Genomic DNA, 23,957 nt, shown 5'->3' on the forward strand with positions numbered 1-23,957 from the left:
GAAATATAGACATTTTAACAATGTTGATTTTTCCCAGCCATAAGCATGGTATGTTCTTTATTTGTTAATATCTTCTGCTTATTCTTTTCTTAGGGTTTCGTAATTTTCTTTATAGAAATCCTTCACCTCTTTTGTTATATATATATTCCTAGGTATTTCATTTTTTTTTAAGCTAATGTGAAGGGAACTGTGTCTTTGATTAGCTTCTCATCTTAGCTGTTATTGGCATACAATAAGGCTACCAATTTGTGGACACTGATTTTATAACCTGAGAAATTACTGTATTTTTTGATCACTTCCAGGAGTCTTGGAGTTGAGTCTTTGGGGTTCTCTAAGTATAAGATCATATCATCAGTAAAGAGGGAGAGTTTAAGCTCCTCTGTACCCATTTGGATGCCCTTTGTTTCCTTCTTTTATCTGACTGTATTGGCTAGAACTTCCAGCACTCTGTTGAATAGTACAGCCAATAGAGGACAACCTTGTCTGGTTCCAATTCTGTGAAAAAGCTTTCAGTTTTACTCTATTCGGTATCATATTAGCTGTGGGTTTGTCATAGACAGCTTCAATCAGTTTAAGAAATGTGCCACCTATGCCTATATTCTTCAGAGTTCTAATTAGAAAAGGATGCTGGATTTTATTGAATGCTTTTTCTATATCTATTGAGAGGATCATATGGTCTTTGCTTTGCTTCTGTGGACTTGGATATGTTAAACCAGTCTTGCATCTCTGAGATGAAACCTACTTAATCATGATGAATGATTTTTTTTAATGTGTAGCTATAAGCTATTGGCTAGGATTTTATTGAGAATTTTTACATCTATATTCATTAGTGAAATTGGTCTGACATTCTCCTTTTCAGTTGGGTCTTTTCCTGGTTTTGGTATCAGGGTGATGTTTGCTTTGTAGAAAGTATTGGGAATTATTCCTTCCTTCTTAATTTTTTGGAATAATTTCTGCAGTATAGGTATAAGCTTTTCCTTAAAAGTTTGATAGAATGCTGGGGTGAAGCCATCTGGACCAGGGCTTCTTTTTAGGGGGGAGATTTTTTTATTGTTTCTTCAATCTCAGTTCTTGAAAGCCGTCTGTTTAAGAGATCTATTTCCTCTTGATTAAGTCTAGGTAGAAAGTATGATTCCAGGTATTGATCCATTTCCTCCACATTGTCAAATTTGTGAGCATAGAGTTTCTTGTAGTACTCAGAGATGATCTGTACCAACTATTGTTATTTCCCTTTTATTGTTTCTGGTTGAGGTTATTGGAGATTTTGCTTTTCTGTTTCTAGGTAATCTGGCCAAAGTGTATCTTTAATTTATTTTTTTGAAAAACCAACTTTTTGTTTTGTTAATTTTCTGAATGCTTCTTTTGTTTTCAATTTCATTAATCTTTGATTTAATTTTGGTTATTTCTTTTCTTCTGCTAGGTTTGGGATGATTATTCTTTTTCCAAATCCATAAGATGGTTCATGAGCTTGTTCATGTGTTCTCTTTCTGTTTTTCAAATGTAGGCATCTAATGGGATAAACTTCCCTCTTAAGACTGCTTTTGGTGTATCTCACGGGTTTTGGTAACTTGTGCTTCACTGTTGTTATGTTTGAGGAATTTAGCCATTTCCTCTTTTATCTCTTCCTGAACCCAGCTATCATTCAGCATAAGGTTGTTTAATTTCCACGTCTTTCTGTGGGAATGAATGTTTTTGTTGGAGTTGAGTTCCACCTTTGTTGCCTTGAGGTCTGAGAAGATACAAGGTATAATTAATATTCATTTAATTTTGCTGAGGTTTGATTTGTATCCTAGGATGTGGTTGATTTTGGAGTACATGTCATGGGCTGACGAGAAAAATGTATATTCCTTAGCTTTGGGATGGTGTGCTCTGTATATGTCTATTAATCCCTTTTGTTCTAGGGTCACATTTAAGTCCTTTGTATCTTTGTGTAGTTTCTGTTTAGAGGATCTGTCCAGGGCTGTCAAAGGGGTGTTAACCTCCCCAACTATTATGATGTTAATGGGACATCATATTGTTCAGACCTATCAAGGTCTGTTTCATAAATCTGAGCGCATTTAAATTGGGTACATAAATATTTAAAATTGAAATGTCTTAGTGTATTGTTCCTTTGACCAGTATAAAGTGTCCATCTTTGTCTTTCTTAACTTTAGTTGCTTTAAATCCACTTGTATCTGAAAATAATATTTCAATCCTTCCTTTCTTCTGATTTCCATTTGCTTGAAATTTTGGTTTCCATCCCTTAACCTTGAGTTTTTATTTGTCCTTCAAGGCTAGGTGTGTTTCCTGGAGACAGCATATCGATGGCTTGTGCTTTTATATCCAATCAGCCAGCCTATGCCTCTTCAGTGGTGAATTCAGTCCATTAACATTTATTGAGAGAATTGATAAATGTGCTGGAATTCTATTCATCTTATTTTATGAAAGTCTGTCATGTAGTTTTACCCTCTGTGTCACTGTGGAAGCTAAATTTTGACCTTTAGCTTCTGGGGGTTTACCCTGATGATCCACTGTGGTGGTCAGTGTTGAGAATAGGTCTAAGTATTTTCTGTAGAGCTGGTCTTGTTGTGCCAAATTCTTCAGTGCTTGTATATCTGCAAAAGATTTGATTTCTCCATCAATTTTGAAGCTTAGCTTAGCAGGATATAGAATTCTGGGCTAAAATTGTTTTGTTTAAGAATGTTGAAGGTAGATGACTATGCTCTTCTAGCTTGGAAGGTTTCAGTTGAAAAGTCTGCTGCTAGTGAGACTGTCTCAAAAAGAAAGAAAGAAAAGTCTGCTGCCATCCTAATGGCTCAGTTTCGTTAGGTCGGCTGGCGCTTATTCCTGGCTGCTTACATAATTCTTTCTTTCATCTTGACTTTGGACAGGTTCATTGCAATGTGTCTTGGAGAGGCTCTGTTTGAGTTGAGATGACCTGGGGTTTGATATCCACCTGAAAGGAGTGTGTCAGGGTCTTAAGGAAAACTTGGGAAGTTTTGATTTATGATATCCTCCAGTAAGGCTTCCATTCCTTTGGACAATCTTCTTCCCCTTCAGGAATCCCTTTTATTCATATGTTTGAATGCTTCGTGGAGTCTCGTAGTTCTCTAAGCCCCTGATCATCCACATTTTAAATTCCCTTTCTATCAAGTCCATTAATTCTTTATAAGTGGAGTCTTTATAAGTGGAACTGCCTCATGGTTCCTCTGTTTTTATTTTTTCATGTTGCCTGAATTTTTCTGTTGGTTCCACCTCATGTGTTCTTTCTTCTGGTTCACCTCCTTGGCCTCCTTTTTGCTTCTCATTGCCTCCTTTGTTTCAGACAGAGGTCCTTGCTCTTGATGACAGTATGTTGTAATATGCCACAAGACACCAGGTGGCACTGTGCTTTTTTTAGGAGACAGAGAGCACAGCCAGCAACCTCTTTGGTCCTTAATCCAAACTTACTTATCTTTGGTGATTGCCTGATTGTTTCCTCAGCATTCAGACCCTGCTGGGTTGGGATCTTAAAGCTGATAAGACTCCTTCAGGGGCAGGTCTCACAGTGTCCCCAGACTCTAGTTCCTGTGGGGTATGGAAGTACCTCAGCCTGTCCCAAGAGTGGAGTTCTGATCCCAGCAGGCAGAATTAGTGCGGCCATGCTTTAAGCCCTTGCTAAGACCTTCTCATGATCTTCCCACAATGGCAGCCCCCTGGCCGCTGAGACCTTCTCAGTATAGCTGACTCGCCAGCCACCAAACCTCTGGCAAATCCATCAAACTGACATTCAAATCTGGTTGCTGTATACTCTTCAAGTCCACCCACTCTTCCAAGCTTTCTACTTAACGCACAGCTTCCCCAATAACTGAAAACTCCAGAAAGGCTTCCTCCTGTCCTGGACCTCAGTGAGGGGCCAGCCGATCCCAGTGGGTGACAATTACTTGCCTAATTCATCACATTTCCACCACTCCGGATCATAAGCTATCATCCAGCTCACCACCTCCTCACTGTACTTCCTGAGCTATGATGCTGGGTAAGGTCCCTGTGCCAGGTAGAGCTGGGTTCTCTCTTTTTCCCTAGTCTTTCTAGGAGAGCACAGCTGAATGATCCTTCTGGTCTACTATCTTGCTCCAGCCCTCTTAAAATTATTATTTTAAAAGTTGCCCAAATAATATTGTCTATCATTATAAAAAATGATCATTGCAATAACGTGGGAAATAGAAATAAAAAGAAAAAAATTAAATGCCAGTTACCTGGAATCTACAACCAGAAACTAGGGCAAATAATATGTTTGCCCATATAAATCAAGATGGTTATGAATACGTAGACATCAGATCTAAACATTACACAAATATATATGTGTGTGCTGTGCATGCATTTTAAAAATGGTATATTCTCTGTAAATTATGCTCTAGCCTGCTTCTTTCACTTACTGTTAATATATACATACTGGGTATGCCTTTCAAGGTGGTTAATTTCTAGATTGACAGCATCCTTTTTTAATGCCGCACTGTATTTTATAAAGGATGTACCATACTTTACTCAACACTCCCTGCTTGTTGGGGATATAAAGGTGTTTCCAAGCTCAGAAAAAGGCCTAGAGCATTACCCCACACCCTCAGCAAGCGTGGTGCCTAGCCACCCACATTGGCTCTGTGTCACTTACGGCAAACTCCTCTGGGGTCACTTTCAAGACGTCGAAGACAACGGCATCGTAGCTCTTACTGGCATAGTCGCAGCTCTGGCCCTCCAGAGAGTCCGAGCTGCTGCTGCCCTGTGGATAGTGGTGAGAGATGGTGCCCACTGAGTAGGTGGCTTGGATCACTGCTCCCAAACCTCCTTGGAGCTGAGGATAGGAGAGCAACAGAACCGTACAACGCAGAAAGCAGCTCAGTGAGTACTCTATTCCAGGCACTGTGGGAAGCACTTCATATGCAGATCCTACTTAATTCTCACGAATGCCACTATGACTACACAATGTTATTCCCACTTTATAGACAAGGAAGTAGAAACAACATTACTTCTCTAAAGTATCTTAGCCACAAAGCTGAAAGCCAGAAGATGGACTTCGTTTTGTATCTATCTGACCCTAAAACACATACCTATAATTGCTATACCCTAACTACTTCTGGCTAGCAGTTTAGCAGTGGGTTAAAAATTATAGGCCAAACTTCCTTCAAAAAAAAAAAACAGGCCTTCATATCTTAGGAGGCCTAAGGACATAATCTATTTCATATGTCTCTCAAAACATTACCTGGTTTCACCTTTTTTTTTCTACTTGAACTCACTGCAGGAAATTGTTACATAAAATGCAAAAACGGCCCTTGAGGCTTATTTCTTGTCTGGACCACTTGGAATTCAGAGCCTGCTAGCTGATGAGCTGAGAGGTAACCAACTGGCTTTGGAGACTGGTGTGAAAGTTATTTTGGTAGAGTCCCTTGTGTTAAGAACACTCTGCGTCCTGCCTATAAAAAAAGGATCTCCCATAAAAAAGCAAGTTAAAACTCCCCAAATGTGTCTGATTTCACACAACCCAAGACTAAAGGGATTCTAGAATGTTGACCACACCTTCTCTTTAATTATATTTAATTTCATCAAACTCTACTTTTGGGAATTGATCAAGCTTACCACCCCAAAATTGTGCCCTGTTCATAAAATGGTTTTATTCGTTTCAACACATGAAGAAGGATTTTGTGGTTTCCTTTAACCTCAACATCTTGGACTGGGATTTAGAGAATATGCTTTTATTAATTCTTATTTCACTCTTTCCAAAATGGCTATATCTGGAAAAACTCTGTAATCTTACTGGAAACTAGAATGTTTTTAGGCCAGTGAGGAAAACCAACAGTCAACAAATGAAAAAGTGGTTGAAAAGAGAAGCAGGAACGTCAACCTGTAGATTTCAATAGGCCTGTGTCATTACAAGGTTTTACAAATGAATCTACTATCCCAAAACTCTAAGATGATCTTAAGGAGCAGCACGTCCTAGTGAGTAAGAGCTCTGAAGTCAAGACAGGCCTGGTTAAAATGCCCACTCCACACCAGCTGCTGTCTGACCTCAGACAAGTCACTTCATTTTACTGAGTCTCAGTTATCATCCAGAAACGGTAATATTAAAATCTACTTCCCTGGGTTGTAGGACGGGTTAAATAAAATGAAGATTAGAAAGCAACTGGCACAATACTACCTGGCCCCCACAGGAGGCACTAGTTCAGGGGGACTGGGGTGAGGTCAGGTATAGCCATTTTACAAGTTCCACAGGTGACAGGGCATTCTACCCTGAGGACAATCTGTGCTAGGATGAACTTCTGAAAAGACATTAAGACTACTCCTGAATGCTTCTGGAGTCAGCAGTCTCATTTATCTCCCGGTCTGACACATAAATCCTGAGCAGTCATCTACAAATCATTCTGCACCTCTAAACACACCTTCCAGGAAGCAAGGTAAATCAGGGTGATAGCACTGGTTTTCATTGGAACTATGTAGGGTCATGGTTAGAAGTACCAGCTTGAGAGTCAGACAGACCTGGCCTTGGATCCCCATCCACTTGGAAGCTGTGTGATTTGAAGCCAGTTTGTTCACCTCTCTACAGCTTAGCTCCACCATCTGTGAACTGGGGATGAACCCAGCACACACCTGATGGGGTACTGTGAGGATTAAACAGAAGAATGCCCGTGGATCATGCAAAAAAGTGCATGGTACATAGGGAGTACCAAATTATGGGTATATATGGGCACAAATATGTCATCCGGTCACCAAAATTTATTGAGCATTCAATTATACATGTATTCATTCACTGATTCATTCAACCAATATTTATTGAGCATTTACTTACCGTGTGCTGGACACACATATAGGTACATGTACACGGCATATATGTGTATGCACATGTGTACACATACATACACATACATATACACACTTACAGGTATACATATGCACATGAGGTCTGACAATTAAGGTCTCAAACTTGCCATTGTGCAATTAAATTGCAACATTGTTCAAACAACTCAGTACAGGTTCATAACCTTAATATACCAACGTCTCACAGCTGTGTTCACGCCAATGTGTGACAGTGTCTTGATGAGTTGCTTTCATTATTGTTGCTTGCATGTGCCATTGCAGGAATGTCTGAGCTTGAATTAGAGCGACGCGCAAACATTAAATTTCTTATTAAACTTAGCAAGAGAGGAAGTGAAATTAGGGACATGCTAGTTCAAGTTTATGGGGATAATGCCATGAAGAAAATGGCAGGGTACGAAATGGATTAAACGTTTTTCTGAAGGCAGAAAAAGCGTCACTGATAAAGAGAGGTCAAGGTGGCCAGTAACAAGCAGAACTGATGAAAACACTGCAAAAATTCATCAAATTATGCATCAACATCAGTGGCTGACTGTGAGAAGCATAGCAGACCAAGTTAACATTGACAGAGAAACAGGAAAATCTTAACTGAAAATCTTGGTGTGAGAAAGTTGTATGCAAAAAAAGTTCCAAAGGAACTCACCAATGAACAAAAGCAAAGGAGAGTCGAAGTTTGCCAAGACCTTTTGAAGAGGCAAGACGATGTCTTAGTTCATATTATCATTGGCGATGAAACACAGGTGTGCCAATAGAATCCAGAAACAAAGCGTCAAAGCACACAACAGAAGTCAGCCAATTTTCCATGACCAAAAATGTTCCATCAGTCCAAATCAAGAGTCAAAACAATGTTGGTAACATTTTCTGATATCAGAGGGATTGTTCATACATTATGAATTTTGCCAACTGGAAAAACGGTTAACTAAGTTTACCATTTGGAAGTGCTGAAAAGGCTGCATGAAAAATTAGATGAAAACAACCTATTCACCAACAACTCATGGTACCTTGCATCATGGCAACGCACCACTCACACACAGCACTCTTAGTGAAGGAGTTTTTAGCCAGTAACAAATAGTTGTATTGGAACACCTTCCCTATTCACCTGATCTGGCTCCCAATGACTTTTTTCTTTGTCCAAAGATAAAGAAAATATTGAAAGGAAGACATTTGATGTACCCTTTTGGGACATCAAGGGTAACACGATGACAGCTCTGATGGCCATTCCAGAAAAAGAGCTCCCAAAGTGCTTTGAGGGGTGGACTAGGTGCTGGCGTCAGTGCCGAGCTTCCCAAGGGAATACTTGGAAAGTAACCATAGGATATTCAGCAATGCGGTATGCAGCACTTTTTCTAAGACGAGTTTGCGAACTTAATTGTCAGACTTTGTACATACACACCGACAAGGAGTGTTACTCTGGAAAGAATGTAAATTATAGATGGAAACAGAAATCTGATTCCTCTTGCTACCAAACAGAGTCCATTCCTGGGATTTCAGGATTGTAACTTTCCTGTACCACCACATTATACACATATTCATACGAGGGGACTTGTTTAATCAAAAGTTGCCCAGATACAGCGGCTGGTGTTGACAACGATGGCAATGATAATGCTGTTCCAGTTGCAACAGGTCTACTTAACTCTATACTGGCACCACTAGGGAGTATCGAGAGGTGTCCAAAGTCTGATTTCAGGACCAGAAATCAAAATAAGGAATTTTTTTCAGAAGGTTTATAAAAAATAAAGTGGTTCCTCTTGCCCCTGCCTCGTCGCCTTGTTGGAGGAGCAGGCACTGCACATCACATACACCACGGTGGCATCCTGGGCCTGCTCCCGCCCGCCTACTCCATTACTGAGCTGGGAAAGCAAACTCTCAAAGCCCGTAGCAGAGGCCCTGGCCCCTCCAGACCACCAGGCCTTACAGCCGTTTCCTACCGAGCAAGGTGAATAAGACCCAGGGCCAGCTGGAATGACTTCCATCTGACTTCATTCCAGAATGTGTGACTGATTTATAATCAGCAGCGGCTTTTCCTGGGAAAGGTCTGATCACTTCTGCCACCAAAATGGAATGTGGCACTTGCTACAACTGGACTGGGCAGGTTATTTGTTTTTCTTTGAAGAGAACGACTTCAGAAAACATACTGATCCTGAGGGCTGACTGCCTCCCAAATCTCACGCCTGGCGTGGCCAGGGGCTTTGAGAGCACTAAGAATGGTGGTATTCATGGAACCTGCGGCCCTGCTGTCCCCACCTCAGCTAGGGCCTGGGTCAGCTGCAAGGCGCCCCTCCCACCTGGCGTCTTGATCCTCACAGCCCTTGTACCTGTGGGGTGGCGGAGGTGACCAACATGCTAGCCATCAGACCATTCTTCTTATACATAGTCTCCAGGCTGCAGGGAGCTTCAGGGCAGCCTCTGCCGGTGACATAACCTGTCTGGAGAATTCCTGCAAAGCAAAGGGGCTCATAAGAATATCTTTAATGCCCAACTTATCCTTACCCCAGGAGACAACTATGCCAGACTGGAGCATACAGGCATAATTGTCTCCCCAGAGGAGACCTTTAAAGAAAAGTCATAAGCTTTCATAAACCTTCAAGCTAAATAAGGCCCACAAATATAGGTTACTGGGCTTATACAGAGTATTAATATTTTTAAAATTAATTAATAGGAAGATTTCACATAGAATTCTGTATTTCTCTAACTTTTCTGGCAATACTAGGCCCATATTCCTGCATGACAACCATCAGCTGGGCTAAGTGAGACCAGCCCTTTGGCAAGTGCCTTTCAGTCCCCAAGTGGCCTGTGCAGCTATTTCAGTGTATGCCTGGCCCTTGTGGGCACTAGAGTTTGTGGTCTTTGTCTTAAAACAAAGTGAGATGAGGAGGGCAGATGGATTCTACAGTGCCCCCCTGGCACCACAGCGTCTCATCAATAATAATCTGGATTATCAGCTAATCCCACAGGGCACTCACCATGTGTGGCTTGATGCATAGTAACTCATTGAACCCTCCCAATAATCCTGAGGTAGGTCCTAATACACCCTATTACCCATGGGGAAACTGAGGCACAGGGAGGCAAGTACTTCATGCTTTGGTGCCTTACTCAAGCTATCCCACCATCCCATCCTCGCTCAAGACTCCACTCACAGGCCTGGACCACCCAGAGCAGAAGCAGCCACTCCCTCAGCAATGTACACACCCCCCCCAGGAAAGCGCTCAGCACGTCAATGAACACACAGAGCATGGGTCACCCATGGCCTTTTAGCTGGAAGTGACCGGGGGAGGAGGGAAGTGCGCAGGGCAACAGAAGGAGGTGGCAAAGGGACCAGATGCAAAAGATTGTACTGTATGATTCCATTTGTGGGAACTATCCAGAAAAGTCAAATTTATAGAGATCATCACACACATCAGTGGTGGACTGCCCGCTTACAGACACAAAAGAGCTTCTACAGTGATGAACATGTTCTAAAGCAGGACCACGGGGGCAGTTATACAGTTCCAAAAATTCACTGGAAATCACAAGATTCTCAGGTAAAACAGGTGGATTTTATGGTATGTGAATTATACCACAGTAAAAGCAGGCTCAGCTCTGGTTCATGATGGGACTCTCCGAAATAAAAATTAACATACTCAAAACGTATCGTATTATTCCAGAGAAGGGCACATGAAGGATTTCCAGAGCAAAGGGATAGGACCTGCCAGCAGAAAGCCCAGTGAGAAACCCAAAGACTTCAAAATGGGGAATCCAAAAACCGACACAAAAAGTAAATCCAGCTCAAGGGTTCAAAGGCAGCACAAGGCTAGGCCTAGGCCATCTCAAACCAGACCAACTGAGTAGAACAGCCAGGAGGCCCAGGCCCAACTCAGCCAGTTCAGATCAGTGATTAAAGTGAGTCAATACAGGGTTGACAGAGTCACCGTGGGAGACTGAGAGAGAGAGACAGCCAGTTTGCTCCTCTGTAAGTGGCTCCAACCTGCCCCAGCTTACGTCTGAAGTGGACTTTACTCCTCCCTTGGTGTGTCTGGGAGCTCAGAGGTGGATCCCAGTCTGCTCTCAGCCTGGCCCATACCAGAGGCCTCACTCTCCCTACTTGTCTGATGACAGCGCATTCTAAGTTGCACAGCCCTCAGAGGGATGCCGCCAACACTATTCATTTCTCCAGCAGTGGCATCGTTTGGAGGCGCATTCAGGTGCCTGCCCTCCACGCACCAGTATCAGCACTAACGGTTAGTGCAGACGCTGCGTGAGGGGCCAGGCTGAGCATGCATTCTTAGCTCATCCATCCTCCACAACAGCCTAGAGAGACTTTGGATTCCCAGGATACAGGCACAGAGAGGTAATGTGACTTAAGGCTAGTTTGTGGCAGGACTAGGAGTTTAAACCCTGGTCAGACAAGGCCAGAGCCTAGGCACTTAACACTGCCTCCTGCACGAATCCAGGTGGGAAGTAGGCAAGGAAATGTATTTTGGTATAGGCAGACCCCAAGTTACAAACATTTAACTTAAATACAACTCACACTTACAAACAGAAACTATTCCAGGTAAATGTACCTGCTCCAACTTACATACAAATTCAACTTAAGAACAAACCTACAGAACCTATCTCATTCATAATCCAGGGAATGCCTGTATTGGGGATCTTTCTGATAAAGGTATTGCTCTGTAGCTCTGGCTGGAGTGCAGCAGTGTACTGCTATAGCCTGGTTCTCCTGGGCTGAAGCCTCCCAAGTAGCTGGGACTGCAGGCCTGCACCACCACACCTGAATAATTTATTTTTTTTGTAGAGATGGGAAATCTCGCTATGTTCCCTAGTTTGGTCTCAAACTCCTGGGCTTAAATGATCCCCCCACCTCAGCTTCCCAAGGTGCTGGGGTTTACAGGCATAAGCCACCTCTGGGGAGATGTATTTAAAATGTTCCATCCATGCCCGACTCAGGACAAGCTCTTGATCAAGGTTATAGTCACTATCAGTATTAACCTTATCCTGCAAGTCTCTTTTCATTTACACCTAGTTTTTTTTTTCCCTAAAACAAATTTAAAAAATTAGCTTTAAGTGTTCAAGAAAGAACAGCATACTGCTTTGTTAAACCACGGGCTTCCAATGCTGAAGAGTACAGCCAAGGCTAAGGGCCTGAGCGCAAGCGTCCTCTTCCAAGAGGTTTGACCTGCCTGTGCGCCCAGGGACCCAGCCTACCCAGAGGTGAAGTATGGCGGGCAACACGTTACCCATTACACTTTCTCTGAAGGCTGAGCTGGAAGTAAAGACGGAACACTTGTTTGCGATCTGACACCTGCATATCTTACCACTGACAAAAACAGCCTAATTTATGGACAGCAACTCTCAGACAAGTGGGATTTCACATGCTAAGAAAGAACAGGACCAGGAGAATGGAATATCCCTCTCAGGGCCCAGAGAAACCACCCCCACCCCCATGCAGCTTCAGTCCCTGAGGCCTGGCTGAGCCTCGGCTCAGTGTTAGGGAGCAGACCTCGCACTGGGGTCAGCCTGGCCCAGGCCCCTCCCTGAGAACCACTTCCTTACCCACAGGAGAGTTCTGAAGATGGGGACCTCCCAGGCTAGACCACTTGGGTCAGACGGTCACCTGATTCTCCTAGGAACTCAGGACACTGAGATCCCAGTCTCTGTTGGTCAGTTAAATTGAGGCATTATATACCTCTTATATAACATGAAAATATTTGTGATTTCTACTGGTGACAAAGTCCCAGGTACTGTTAATATTCCTGTGATTCATTGTCTGTATTAATAAATGGGATAAATACTAAATTTCAGTTAAAAAATTAGTGACAATAAATTTTTTTCCCCTCCAAATTCATCAATGTAGTTAAGAACCCCTATTCTAGGCGCTGAGGACATGAAATGAGCAGGCAGGTAGGTCCCTGCTCCCACAGAACTCACATTCTAGTTTGGGACTCAGAAAATGCATGTAACAAGGAAGATAACTTCAGATACTGATAAATGCCTTAAAGAAATAAAATAAGGAAGATGATATTTGTCAGGGTAGCCAAGAAGACTCTCTGAGGATAGGACAGTTGAGCTGAAACCTTAGCAAGAAGATATCCTTAATAACCAGAAGGCACAGCGCATGCAAAGGCCCTGAGATGCTCATGAGCTTAGCAGTTTCAGATGGAGGCAGAAGGTCACAGCTGCACTAGTCGGCCAGTGCAGAGCACAGACAGGTTGGGGCCAGAGCAGGAAGGGCCCTGTAGACCATGGTGGGGAGTTGGGGTTTTATCTGGAGTACACTGGACTTATAGCACACTAGAGGGTTCTGAGCAGGGGAATGAGATGATCTGATCTGCACCAGGCTTTTTAGTTTTGCTTTTCGTTTTTTTTTTTTTAGAGACAGAGTCTCACTGTACCGCCCTCAGGTAGAGTGCCGTGGCGTCACACGGCTCACAGCAACCTCTAACTCCTGGGCTTACACGATTCTCCTGCCTCAGCCTCCCGAGTAGCTGGGACTACAGGCGCCCGCCACAACGCCCGGCTATTTTTTTGTTGCAGTTTGGCCGGGGCTGGGTTTGAACCTGCCACCCTCGGCATATGGGGCCGGCGCCCTACTCACTGAGCCACAGGCGCTGCCCTTGCTTTTCGTTTTTAAGACAGAGCCTTACTCTGTCACCTGGGCTAGAATGCTGTGCTAGCCTCATAGCTCACTGCAACCTCAAACTCCTCTTCCTGCCTCAGCCTCCCAAGTAGCTGAGACTACAGGTGAGGGCCAAAACACCTAGATAGTTTTTTCTATTTTTGGTAGAGATGGGGTCTCACTCTTGCTCAGGCTGGTCTTGAACTCCTGACCTCAAGCAGTCCTCCTCTCTTAGCCTCCCGGTGTGCTAGGATTACAGGTATTAGCCACTGTGCCCAGCTGTGCGTTGTTTTTGAAGATCATTTTGGGTACTGTAAGGACAACTACATTGAAGAGGACAAAAATAGAAGCAGTGAAGCCAGTTAGAAGGTAAGGGATGGCAACACTTGGAGTGCTGGCCACGGGGGCGAGGGAGTGGGTTTGGGAGGTATTCTGGAGATGAGGCAGACAAGACGTGCCGGTGCACTACATGCAGGGCGAGGAGAGAGAGGAGCCAAGGACGGCTCCTAAGTATGGGGCTACCGTGAATGGGCAGATGGGGACCCAGCAGCCACCTGCAGCCCAGTGGTCCGATTGTTTGTGCGTTCGTTCATTCACAGGACTGCTGCAGACCAATTCTGAGAGTTTAAAGTTGAGGATGACACAGCTTTGCCCTCAAGGGTCCTGCAGTGTAGCGACAGGAGAAAATCAAGTAAGGAGCTACTCTACTCATAGGACACGTGTTCGCTGGAGCACAGAGAAGGGAGTGACGAATGCCCTTGGGGGTAAAATAAGACGTCACTGAGAACAGCCAACGTGCAGGGCCTTAAAGATGAGTGAGTGCACTCCAGGCCAAGGATAGGCAGGAAGTGGGAGACAGGTGTGGACAGCGGCCCGTGGGAATGGGTGGGATGCCAGCGAGCTGGGGCAGAGCTGCAGGCATCCCCTTCCACCTTCCCAGCCCTGCGAGCCTCACAGGTTAAGCAGGGGGACACAGCAGCAAATAAGACAGGCAGGGTTCCCCGAGGAGTTTATGGTTTCACAATGGCTCTAACATCCCAACCACAGGAGCACCTTGCCTCCTGTTCACTCCCTCATCCATTCTGCAAACTTTGTAGAATTTTTCCCAGGCCCTGCCCTGAGCAGAGGAGGCAGGGCAGCCCCGGGCCTTAAGGAGCTCACACATAGTCTGACAATCACTGTCGTTGCTATAATTTATTAGACACCTACTTTGCGCCAGGCTCTGACTAAAAGATTTATATACATTTTTAAAAACCCATGCTATAGATGAGGAGACTGAGGCTCAGAGAGCAACAGTAAACTATAACATGGAGATAGATTTTTACATATCTGCACTGGCTGTGTTGCTTTTAGACAGGGAGGCAACATGGCAGAATGGTGCCAACACCAGCTTTTTGAGACTGGGCAAATTAGTCAGCACCACACACAGAAAAAAACATTCTTTCCCCCCTCCTTCTGTCTCTCTCACTTCTTTCTCCCCCCCCCCCCACAGGCACGTACATGTACACACACTCTTGCTGCTAAAGCCTCCTTGGAAACTGAAACACTGCAGGAGAAAAGGCGATTCTCATGATGTAACTTCCTAAGAACGTGGCAGTTGTATCAGAACCACAGAACAGTCCCGCGTCTCTTTTCTGCTTATGACAGAATCTGGTTTTGTGTGTGTGGGCTCCCGAAGAGGAAAAGGAAAATCCCACATGCAATTCTGATTTCCTTCCAGACTTCCAGAATTCTCCTTCAGGTTTCAGGTTCATAAACCGAGAAAATAACATGAGGCATTCTGATGCAGACCACTATTGAGAAGGAAGAATGATCATTTTTTCCTACGCTTATGAAGGTTGCTTCAAAGAAAATACACACATCCAGGAATGTTTGATTACAAGACAGCGATTTCTTCCAATGTTTCAGACAAGTATGAAAATGGATCACAAACGCTGTTTAAGAACCCACTTCCATGACGTGGATGTGTCGCTCTCAGCAGACGTAGCTACAGCTCACTCCCCCTGTGTCACACACAGAAGCTGTGACAAACACAAACAGGAAGGAAATGAGAGGGCTTCTCCCCAAAACCCTTCCACCAACTGTTCACGAGCAATGAGCGCGCACACACACACACACACACACACACGCTGTCAGCCACAGGCGCAGTACAGCAGGTTTGTGCTGCCAAAAGGTTTCCCAGACCATAACTCTGGGGCTGGCCTTCCCCGCCCCATGTGCGTGGATGGCCGTGCTGCTATCTCTACCCCATCTTGATCCTCTCCAAACCTCTCTTCCTGGCAAACAACAGCGTCTGGCAGCTTTGAAAGCGAGACCCTGGCCACATAGGCACATGTCAGACCAGACCTGCCATCACTCATCCTGGCACTTACCGGCTCCCTCCTCAACTCCTTCCTAGCCACCCCTCCAGATGTTCAACTTCCAACCTCTGGCCTCTTCCCTCAGGGAGAGATAGTGGGCTGAGGAGGCGCCACCGTGTCCAAAATGCCACGTGGCGCTGTGTCTCCATGAAGGAGAGAGTAGCAGCCCTGGGGGTGGGGGGTGCAGCTGTGGAGACACGGTCATCCGCCAACACCACGGAAAGGGATAAAACTTGTGAGGTTGAGCAAACACGGACAGAAGGGCCCGGAAGAGCACTTTCCTGGGGACAGGAAGCACCTCTGCTCGGAGAGCTGAAGGCAGGGGTGGCACAGGCAGGCAGCAATCTGCACGTTCCCGAGACAAGCCTCAGCGGCACCCGCTGCCCAGCTCTGTGAGCTGAAGCTGGGGAGGCGGGAGAGAAAAAGCCCATCCTCGTCCCCAGGAGTCCAGCCCAGCAGTGCTGAACACGAGTAAGATAAAAGTAATCCATGTGTGTTGTAGAAGTAGATAAACTGATAGAAAGGCATAAAATAAAAAGGAAAGTCTCCTCTCCCTACACCTCAGTCTGTGTCCCAAGGTTGCACAGTGCACGGGTGTCAGGGAGCATCTTAGTGGCACCCAGGAAGACACGCAGGGACTCAACTCTGGCTGTGAATGCACATTACAGACCCTCCTTTTCAACACTGGTGGGCTAAAAGAGACCCTTTCTTCCGTAGGTTTGTTAGACAGACCTGCAGAAACCAGACCTTAGACTAACTACATCCAGTGAGGCTCTGATGTGACCTCCTGGGAGGACAGAGGAAGGTCACAGATCAGAGGAAGATGAAGAGATGTGGCGATAGGGGGCTGGAGGCCCTTGAAATGGTCTGTAGTTTAGTTAACAGTATTTCACCTATGTAAATTTACCTACATTAATTTGATAGTTCTATGGTTATGTAAGTTCTGTACTGTTGCACAAGTTTTCTGAAAATCTAAAATAATTTCAAAATTAAAAGTTTAAAAAATATTTTTAAAGGATTCTATGCCCTCACTTCCTGTCTCACCCTCACCCACCCACCCCACCACACACATACACATACAGTGTCATATGGGCCACAACGTTTCTTGTGCAAGGCTATTACCACAGGGCAGCCTGTTACATGTGGGCCCAAGAGAACCCATGAAGGTAGATGGAGGACAGGGACAAGACAGCCCCCTGTGAGGACCAGGAGACCTCAGTGCCTCCCTCCCTCCCTCCACCCTAGGTCCCACCAAGGGCAGAGGACCTGCTGGCCTGACTGGAAATAGTCTAGGTCGGCAAGAGCCCACATCCTCTAGGAGTGTCACTGAGTGCCAACAGTTATACACCTGTTTAAGGCCGTTTCTCTTCTGTTGTTGTCATGAGATCTGTGAGGTGGACGGGGCCCCTGGCTGGGCTCACCCCTCTCTGACTCCCACTCATGCCTGAGTGTGCCCACCTTGCCTGCGTGTTCCCGTGGGCTGCTGCTGGCCGGAGGATGGCAAGGGCCCAAGACGTGGATCAGGCCCAGTGGCTGTGGCTGCGAGCCCTTTCTGACCAAGCCAGCTCTGACCAGAGAAACCTACACTGCTCTGGCAGGCACTGCCTGGCTCACAGTGAGAGTCCTCCCATTCCCCATAGCTCTTATTCCTCCTGTTACCAGGCACCCAGAAACCTTGAGACAAGGGCCAGGTAGCAAGCAGGACACCCACATTCTTGGGCCTTCTTAACAAACAGCATTGAGTCCTAGCTCTAACCCCTAATTTTCACAATTAACAGACTGCTCCTTTCCATTAAAATAGAGCTTGTCCACAGAGAGCAAGGTGGGAGGGCAGGGTCTGCCTGGAGATGGGGGAGTGGAAACAGACCAGGCAGCAGCAGGAGAAAGACCATTAGAAACACAGGGCACGCTCCATGAGGTTAGGGCAGGAAGTTTAGAAAAAAATGGGAATATTCCACCCACTGTGGGGAGCCATGGAGGCTACTTACCACAGGGTAAGGGGTGGGGTAGAGGTGCTACACGTGCATGGGGACAATGACACTTTCACATCAAACTCTACTCATAAACTTGGCTTCAAGTTGATGAAACGAGCCCACGCATTTGCCTTCACTGCTCCACATCTTGTTGAAATGAACAAAGAAACAAAAAAGTAAGAAAATAATCGGTTGCAGCATTGCAGTACAGGAAACGGTGACATCAATGAACCATAAATTGTGAAGAATTTCTAGATTTGAAGCAGATGGACTTGGATCGAAGAGAAAACTCTGAATGTTAGAGACACAGCCATAAAATCAACTGTTCTCTCTGTACACACAATAATTGGCTAGAAGGCATAATGATGGCACAAGACCTCACTAGCAATAAGAGAAAAATATCTGGAAATAAACTTTAAAAGAAATGTACAAAAATCGTTTAAAGAAAATCATGAAATTTTACTAAACAACCAAAAAAGACTTAAATCAAAGCAGAGACGTTTCACTCCCCTAAATGAGACAACATTGCAAAGCCATCAATTCTTCCCAATTAATCCTTAAGAGAAATGCAAGTTCACACCAAATCCTCAACAGATTGATTCAAAATTTCATCAGGAAGAACAATTAGTAGTCAAGAGGTTTTTGAGAAAAAACTACAAAGAGAAGGGTCTTGCCTTGCCAGGAAGCCACAGGCAATGATGAACGGCACAGGAAGAGGTGAACAGCTCAGGGACAGGCCACGGTGCAGAAGACAGGATCTAATGCATTTGCAGAGCAGCATACGACCAAGACACTTCAAACAGCAGGGAAGACGACTCTTCAGTAGCGGTGATAAAGCAACTTATTTATTCACTTGGAAAAGGGAAGAATTTATTTAAAATCTTACTCAAAATCATATGTAAGAATTAACTTTGGGTTGAGTAAGATTTTAACAAATCAACAAAGAAAACCCCAAAATTAGAAGAAATATCAATTTTTATTGTAATTTTTGGGATAAAGAAGTCTTCTCTGAGAGTATGATACAGTCAGAGAACAAAGGAAAATACTGGCAATTTAGTTACGCTAAAAATTAAAACTTCTGTACAAGGAAAGACATGAAATTGATGAAAGACAGCTGATAATTTTAAAAAGCGTGTTGGTGATGTCCCATGACAAACGATAAATTAATATCCTTATTACAGAAGAACGCTCCCAGGAGCTCTGTCTCAACACCCAGTAGACGTGTGGACTCTGGCAGGGGGTTTCTCCTCTCTAAACTTCAGCATCGTCCTCTATAAACAAGAGAAGTGAACAGCATCACCCATCTCACGGGGCTGACGTGAGGATTAATAGGAGTTGTTATTTATAAAGCATAAGCCCAGAGTCTGAACAAAGCAAGGAAATCATCAAACAGGCAACCAGAAAGCACATTCCAGGAAGGCTACTGACTGCAATATTGCCTACAAAAGAGCAAGAAAACTCTGGAAAACCACATAAATGTGTTCCACTGCAGCAGCTGGAGTGCATTCATCTAATGGGGGTACTAAACAGTGGGTAAAAAGGATGAAGCAGATCGGTTTTTACTGACAGAGAAAGATTTCTACAAGTTCAGAGCATATCCACTTGCATTAATTATTCATTCAACAAATATTTACTGAAAGGCTCAGTCCTGGGTGTGAGTGAGAGAGCAGTAAAGAAACGCCAAGTGCATTCTAGTTGGGGAAACAGACAATGAGTAAATCATTCAGTAAAGATATAGTATGTCAGCTGGTGGTAAGTGACAAGGACAAAAGCAAAGCTAGAAAGCAGGTAGGCAGAAGAGTTGGGGTCGGGAGCATAAGTCCTCCCTGAGAAAGTGACATTGGAACAGGTTTTTAAATATTTGCACATACACGTGAACACACACAGAAGTACAGTTTCTTGAAGGTGTCGTTGGCATTTTTACCTTATATTTGTACCCTTCAATATTGTCTAATTTCTTTTGAAGTACAGAAAACATCTATGAGCAACACAGCATCCAGGGGATGGAGAAAACTAAACAAGCACTTGAAGGACGGCCACAGCCAAGTGTTAAAGCTTTTAGACGGAGGCTCCCAAGCCAGGAGGTTGGGTTGGATACCCGGTGCTGCGGTGCCACCTGGTGGCCAACTGTCTAACTGCTAAATCTCAGATCCAACAGTGCCAAGAAAGCCAAAGAGGCAAGCTGCACAACTGTATTAAAAACACATCTGCCCCAGGGACAGGGACTGGCAGGGAAGTGGGCAAACACAAACACTGCTTGATTTGTTGGTGTGGAAGGTTCATAGTGGAATTTATTTAGCTCTGATTTTCAACTATAGGCTTGTGATGTTTCACTCCCTCATTTGTAGTTACGCAAAGGAACAGTCCCACGACCTGCTGAGCACACGCACGCAGAGTAAGAGGTGGGCTGGGTGGAAGACAGCCATAACCCAGGCTGTGTGCACTTGTGTCCTCCAAGAAGCTTGGGGACTTCATAAAGAAGGGTGACAGGACCTCAGCACAGGTTGCCTGGAAGAGGAGGATCAACCCCAACGGGAGAGCCTGGGGGATAAGATCCTGGGAGACAATGATTTATCACTCCCTGGGTTCCTGCAGACTGAATAAGTGCATCTTTGCCATAGCCCAGAGGTGACTGAGGCATTCGCCATGTGTGAGCAGGAAGTCCTGATCTCACCAAGGACTCTCCCTGGAATGCTGTTCCCTTCCCCTCTGTGCTTCAGCCTCCAAGTCTGGTTGAGTGCCCCACCTCTGTGGGCCTCTGCTTAGCCAGTGTAGCCCCTGTCACTTTGACATGAAATTGTGGCTTCTCCCTGCTCACCCATAAGCTCTGCAAGGCAAGGGCCATGTCTATCCCATTCACCTTCAGAGAGGGACAGGACTCAGAAGCCCGAGAACCCTGTGGGCCACAGAGGATGATGAGGGAGGGAGAGGGGAGGAGGATGAGGAGGGAGATAGAGGAGAGGAGCATGAGGAAGGGAGGAGAATGAAGAGGGAGGGAGGAGAATGAGGAGGGAGGGAGGAGAAAGTGCCTACACTTGGAGTTACTGCTGCCTGGAGGGAATGCAGGACCACTCTGGCCTGGTGAGGTTCCACGCAAGCAAAGCCCAAGTGGAAGTTGCCACTCAAGAGGGGCCTCAGCTAAAAGTGGGTGACCTTTGTCTTAACAACCTCTCTAGCCCAGATCCCTCTCCAGGCTCCCTACAGGCAGACCTCAAACAGACCCAACCAGTGGTTTCTGGCAACTGTTCCATAGCAATCAGCCCATTTGACAATCACATCCTGACCTTGCATTCCAACCCATTCCCAAGAAGTCAGGGTCATGGTCCTCTCAGGGGAGGGTCAGCAAGACAAGGTCATTGAAAACAGCTGGGTCCAGGATGGGGGGCAGTTAGAGGTACCCAACCCCTGTGGGAGAGCATGTTCTGTGCTGGGAATGCAGTCCCTCTGCCAGCCTCTCCCCTGCCCAGTGCTGGAAGTGGCCCCACTGTAGGTACAGCCCACCAGAGGAGAGATGTGTGGACACAGAGAGGCTGCCAAAGGGTCTCTGGGGCACATGCAGCCTGCTTCTCTCCTCACCAACAAAACAGCAGCTGGTTTGTCTCTAAAACCCCCTCCTTTCCTCTACTCTTATTTTATTCTAGTCTCTCTCTCTTTTTTTTTCTTTCTTTCTTTCTTTTTTTTTTTTTTTTGAGACAGAGTGTTACTTTGTTGCCCTCAGTGAAGTGCTGTGACATCACAGCTCACAGCAACCTCAAACTCTTGCCTCAGCCTCCCAAGTAGCTGGGACTATAGGCACCTGCCACTACGCTCAGCTATTTTTATAGACAGGGTCTCACTCTTGCTCAGGCTGGTCTTGGCAACCTGGCAATCCACCTAAACTCAGGCAATCCACCCACCTTGGCCCCCCAGAGTGCTGGGATTACAGGCATGAGCCACCACACCCGGCCTCTAGTCTTGTTTTAAATGTCACTTCCTGTGGGACACCTCCTACAAGGCCCTATGTATGTCCTTCCACAGGTTTCAGGGCATCCAGACTTCTCCAGAGCTCTCGTCTTATGGGCTGTGGACGGTATACTCATCTTCCTCCCTGGACCGTGTCACACAGTGGCCCCCCAGTTTCCATGCTCACAAACCCTTTTCTGAGCAAGCCTGCTTTGCAGCATATTCTTATTACTACAGTCAAACCCAGTGAGGTGCAAAAACAAAAAGCCATGAACCCAAATCTCCCTGAGCGCCCTCTCCCTTCCACCATCCTCACAGGGAGCAGCCAGAAGCATAGTTGTCTGAGCCTTCCAGTCCAGCAACACATGGCCACGCGGGGCTCACACCAGAGACCAAGGTCGCACTCTCCATGCCTGCCGGCCCAGACAGATGATGTCAATGGTGAAACCGTGGGTGTAACAAGACAGGCACAGACAGAGCCAGTTGGCTACTACGCCTCCTAAAACTTTCAGTTTTGAACACACAAAGCATCCGAAATGGAGATTACACAGAGGTCCTTGGGCAGGGTAAAAGGGTCGATAAGAGTTAAAGTTTTGGCTTGGCGCCTGTAGCTCAGTGGTTAGGGTGCTGGGCCACATACACCGGGGCTACCAGGTCAAACCTGGCCCAGGCCTGCTAAACAACGACAACTACAACAAAAAAGTAGCCAGGAGTTGTGGCGGGCGCCTGTAGTCCCAGCTACTTGGGAGGCTGAGGCAAGAGAATCGCTTAAGCCCAAGAGTTTGAGGTTGCTGTAAGCTGTGACCCCACAGCACTCTACCCAGGACAACAGCTTGAGCTTCTGTCTCAAAAAAAAAAAAGAGTTAAGGTTTTGGAGCCCCAGTCCCATCTTGAGTCCAGTGTCTATCAGCTGGGTGAGCACAAGCAAGTTATTCAGTCCCTCTATGCTTCAAATCCCGCTTCTAAAGAAAGGCGACCTAATAGTACCTACCCTCTAAGTTTGTTCTAAGAAGTCAGGAAGTAAAGCACTGAGCACAGGGCCTGGCATGTTCTATTCTGCCACAGTCAGCCTCTGGTTTACAAAACCTGAAGGAGACGGTACTCTGCAATTTGTTTGTTAAACCTCATGATACATCCTGGCCATTCTTCACATCAGTCATACAGAGCTGGCACCTCTGCAACACTGCTGATGCTCCCCATCGTCCCATCTTTTTGCCACCTAAAACAATGTGCAGAAAACAACTTTGTATGGACCACTTTTGTGCTGGTGCTTTATTTCCGCAGGAGAGACTCACAGAAGTATGCAGTTATGTTTCTAGAGATAGATATTTTTAATATCTATTAGATACTTTCAGGTTATGTTTCCCAAAAGGTGGAACAATTCGTACCCCCATCAGCCAACGTAAAGGAGTACTCACTCCCCGAATCATTTGCTAACCCTGGTTTTATCAATCTTTGTGACTTTTTTGTAATCCTAACACCCTGGGAGGCCAAGGCAGGTGGATTGCCTAAGCTCACAGGTTCAAGACCAGCCTGAGTAAGAGTGAGACCCTGTCTCTAAAACTAGCTGGGCATGGTGGCAGGCGCCTATAGTCCCAGCTACTCAGGAGGCTGAGGCAAGAGAATCACTTGAGCCCAAGAGTTTCAGGTTGCTATGAGCTATGATGCCATAGCATTGTACCGAGGTGACAAAATAAGATTGTCTCCAAAAAAAAGAAAGAAAGGATAAAAAGATACCTATTGTTTTAATTTGCATTCTGCTAACATATCTTTGGGAATCAGATTCCTTTCTGTCTCCTTTGCTTCTTTAGCAAGAGAACTCCTATTTTGAAGCTAAGCGCTCTTAGGCTCCCTTACAGTTCACCGTGACTAGGCTCTGCACAATAACGTGCAATAGCTAATGCTCTGAAAGACTTTTGAGAAGAGTCTCAAAGTCAAGGAGCACACCCTTCTTACTCCCTTTCTCCTTCTGGATTTTGGAATGCATATGTGATGAATAGAGCTCAAGCGAGCCATACTGGGTCAAGAAGCAATTTGCTACCTATGGAAGAGCATCAACCATAAGGAACCTGGATCTCTGATTTCACCACTCCTCTCCTAGACGGCCCCTTTTATGCAAGGGCTATAAAATCTTACACATTTGAGCCACTGTCATTCAGGGGATATGAGCCCTGGAGCGGGGGCTCACACCTGTAATCCTAGCACTCTGGGGGGCCCAGGAGGGTGGATTGCCTGAGCAAGAGTGAGACCCCATCTCTAAAAAAA

General features: G+C 45.4%; 1 protein-coding gene across 23 annotated transcripts in view; it reads right to left on the minus strand.

Moving 5' to 3' along the window:
- Nucleotides 1-23,957, minus strand: part of RALGPS1 (Ral GEF with PH domain and SH3 binding motif 1) — a 300,534-nt gene that overhangs the window by 252,827 nt on the left and 23,750 nt on the right. For 12 of the 23 annotated variants that reach the window (XM_053562046.1, XM_053562154.1, XM_053562121.1 and 9 more), the window contains exons 2-3: nt 9,138-9,259; nt 4,628-4,807 (exon numbers count right to left, since the gene is read on the minus strand). In XM_053562046.1, the coding sequence (XP_053418021.1) occupies nt 4,628-4,807; nt 9,138-9,194 (237 nt within the window). In that variant the 5' untranslated portion in view covers nt 9,195-9,259. The remainder of the gene's footprint in view (nt 1-4,627; nt 4,808-9,137; nt 9,260-23,957) is intronic. The other 11 variants (XM_053562197.1, XM_053562132.1, XM_053562113.1 and 8 more) reach the window with 2 other exon arrangements.

The sequence above is a fragment of the Nycticebus coucang genome, chromosome 2 (genome assembly GCF_027406575.1).
Source record: "Nycticebus coucang isolate mNycCou1 chromosome 2, mNycCou1.pri, whole genome shotgun sequence".
Lineage (NCBI taxonomy): Eukaryota > Metazoa > Chordata > Mammalia > Primates > Lorisidae > Nycticebus > Nycticebus coucang.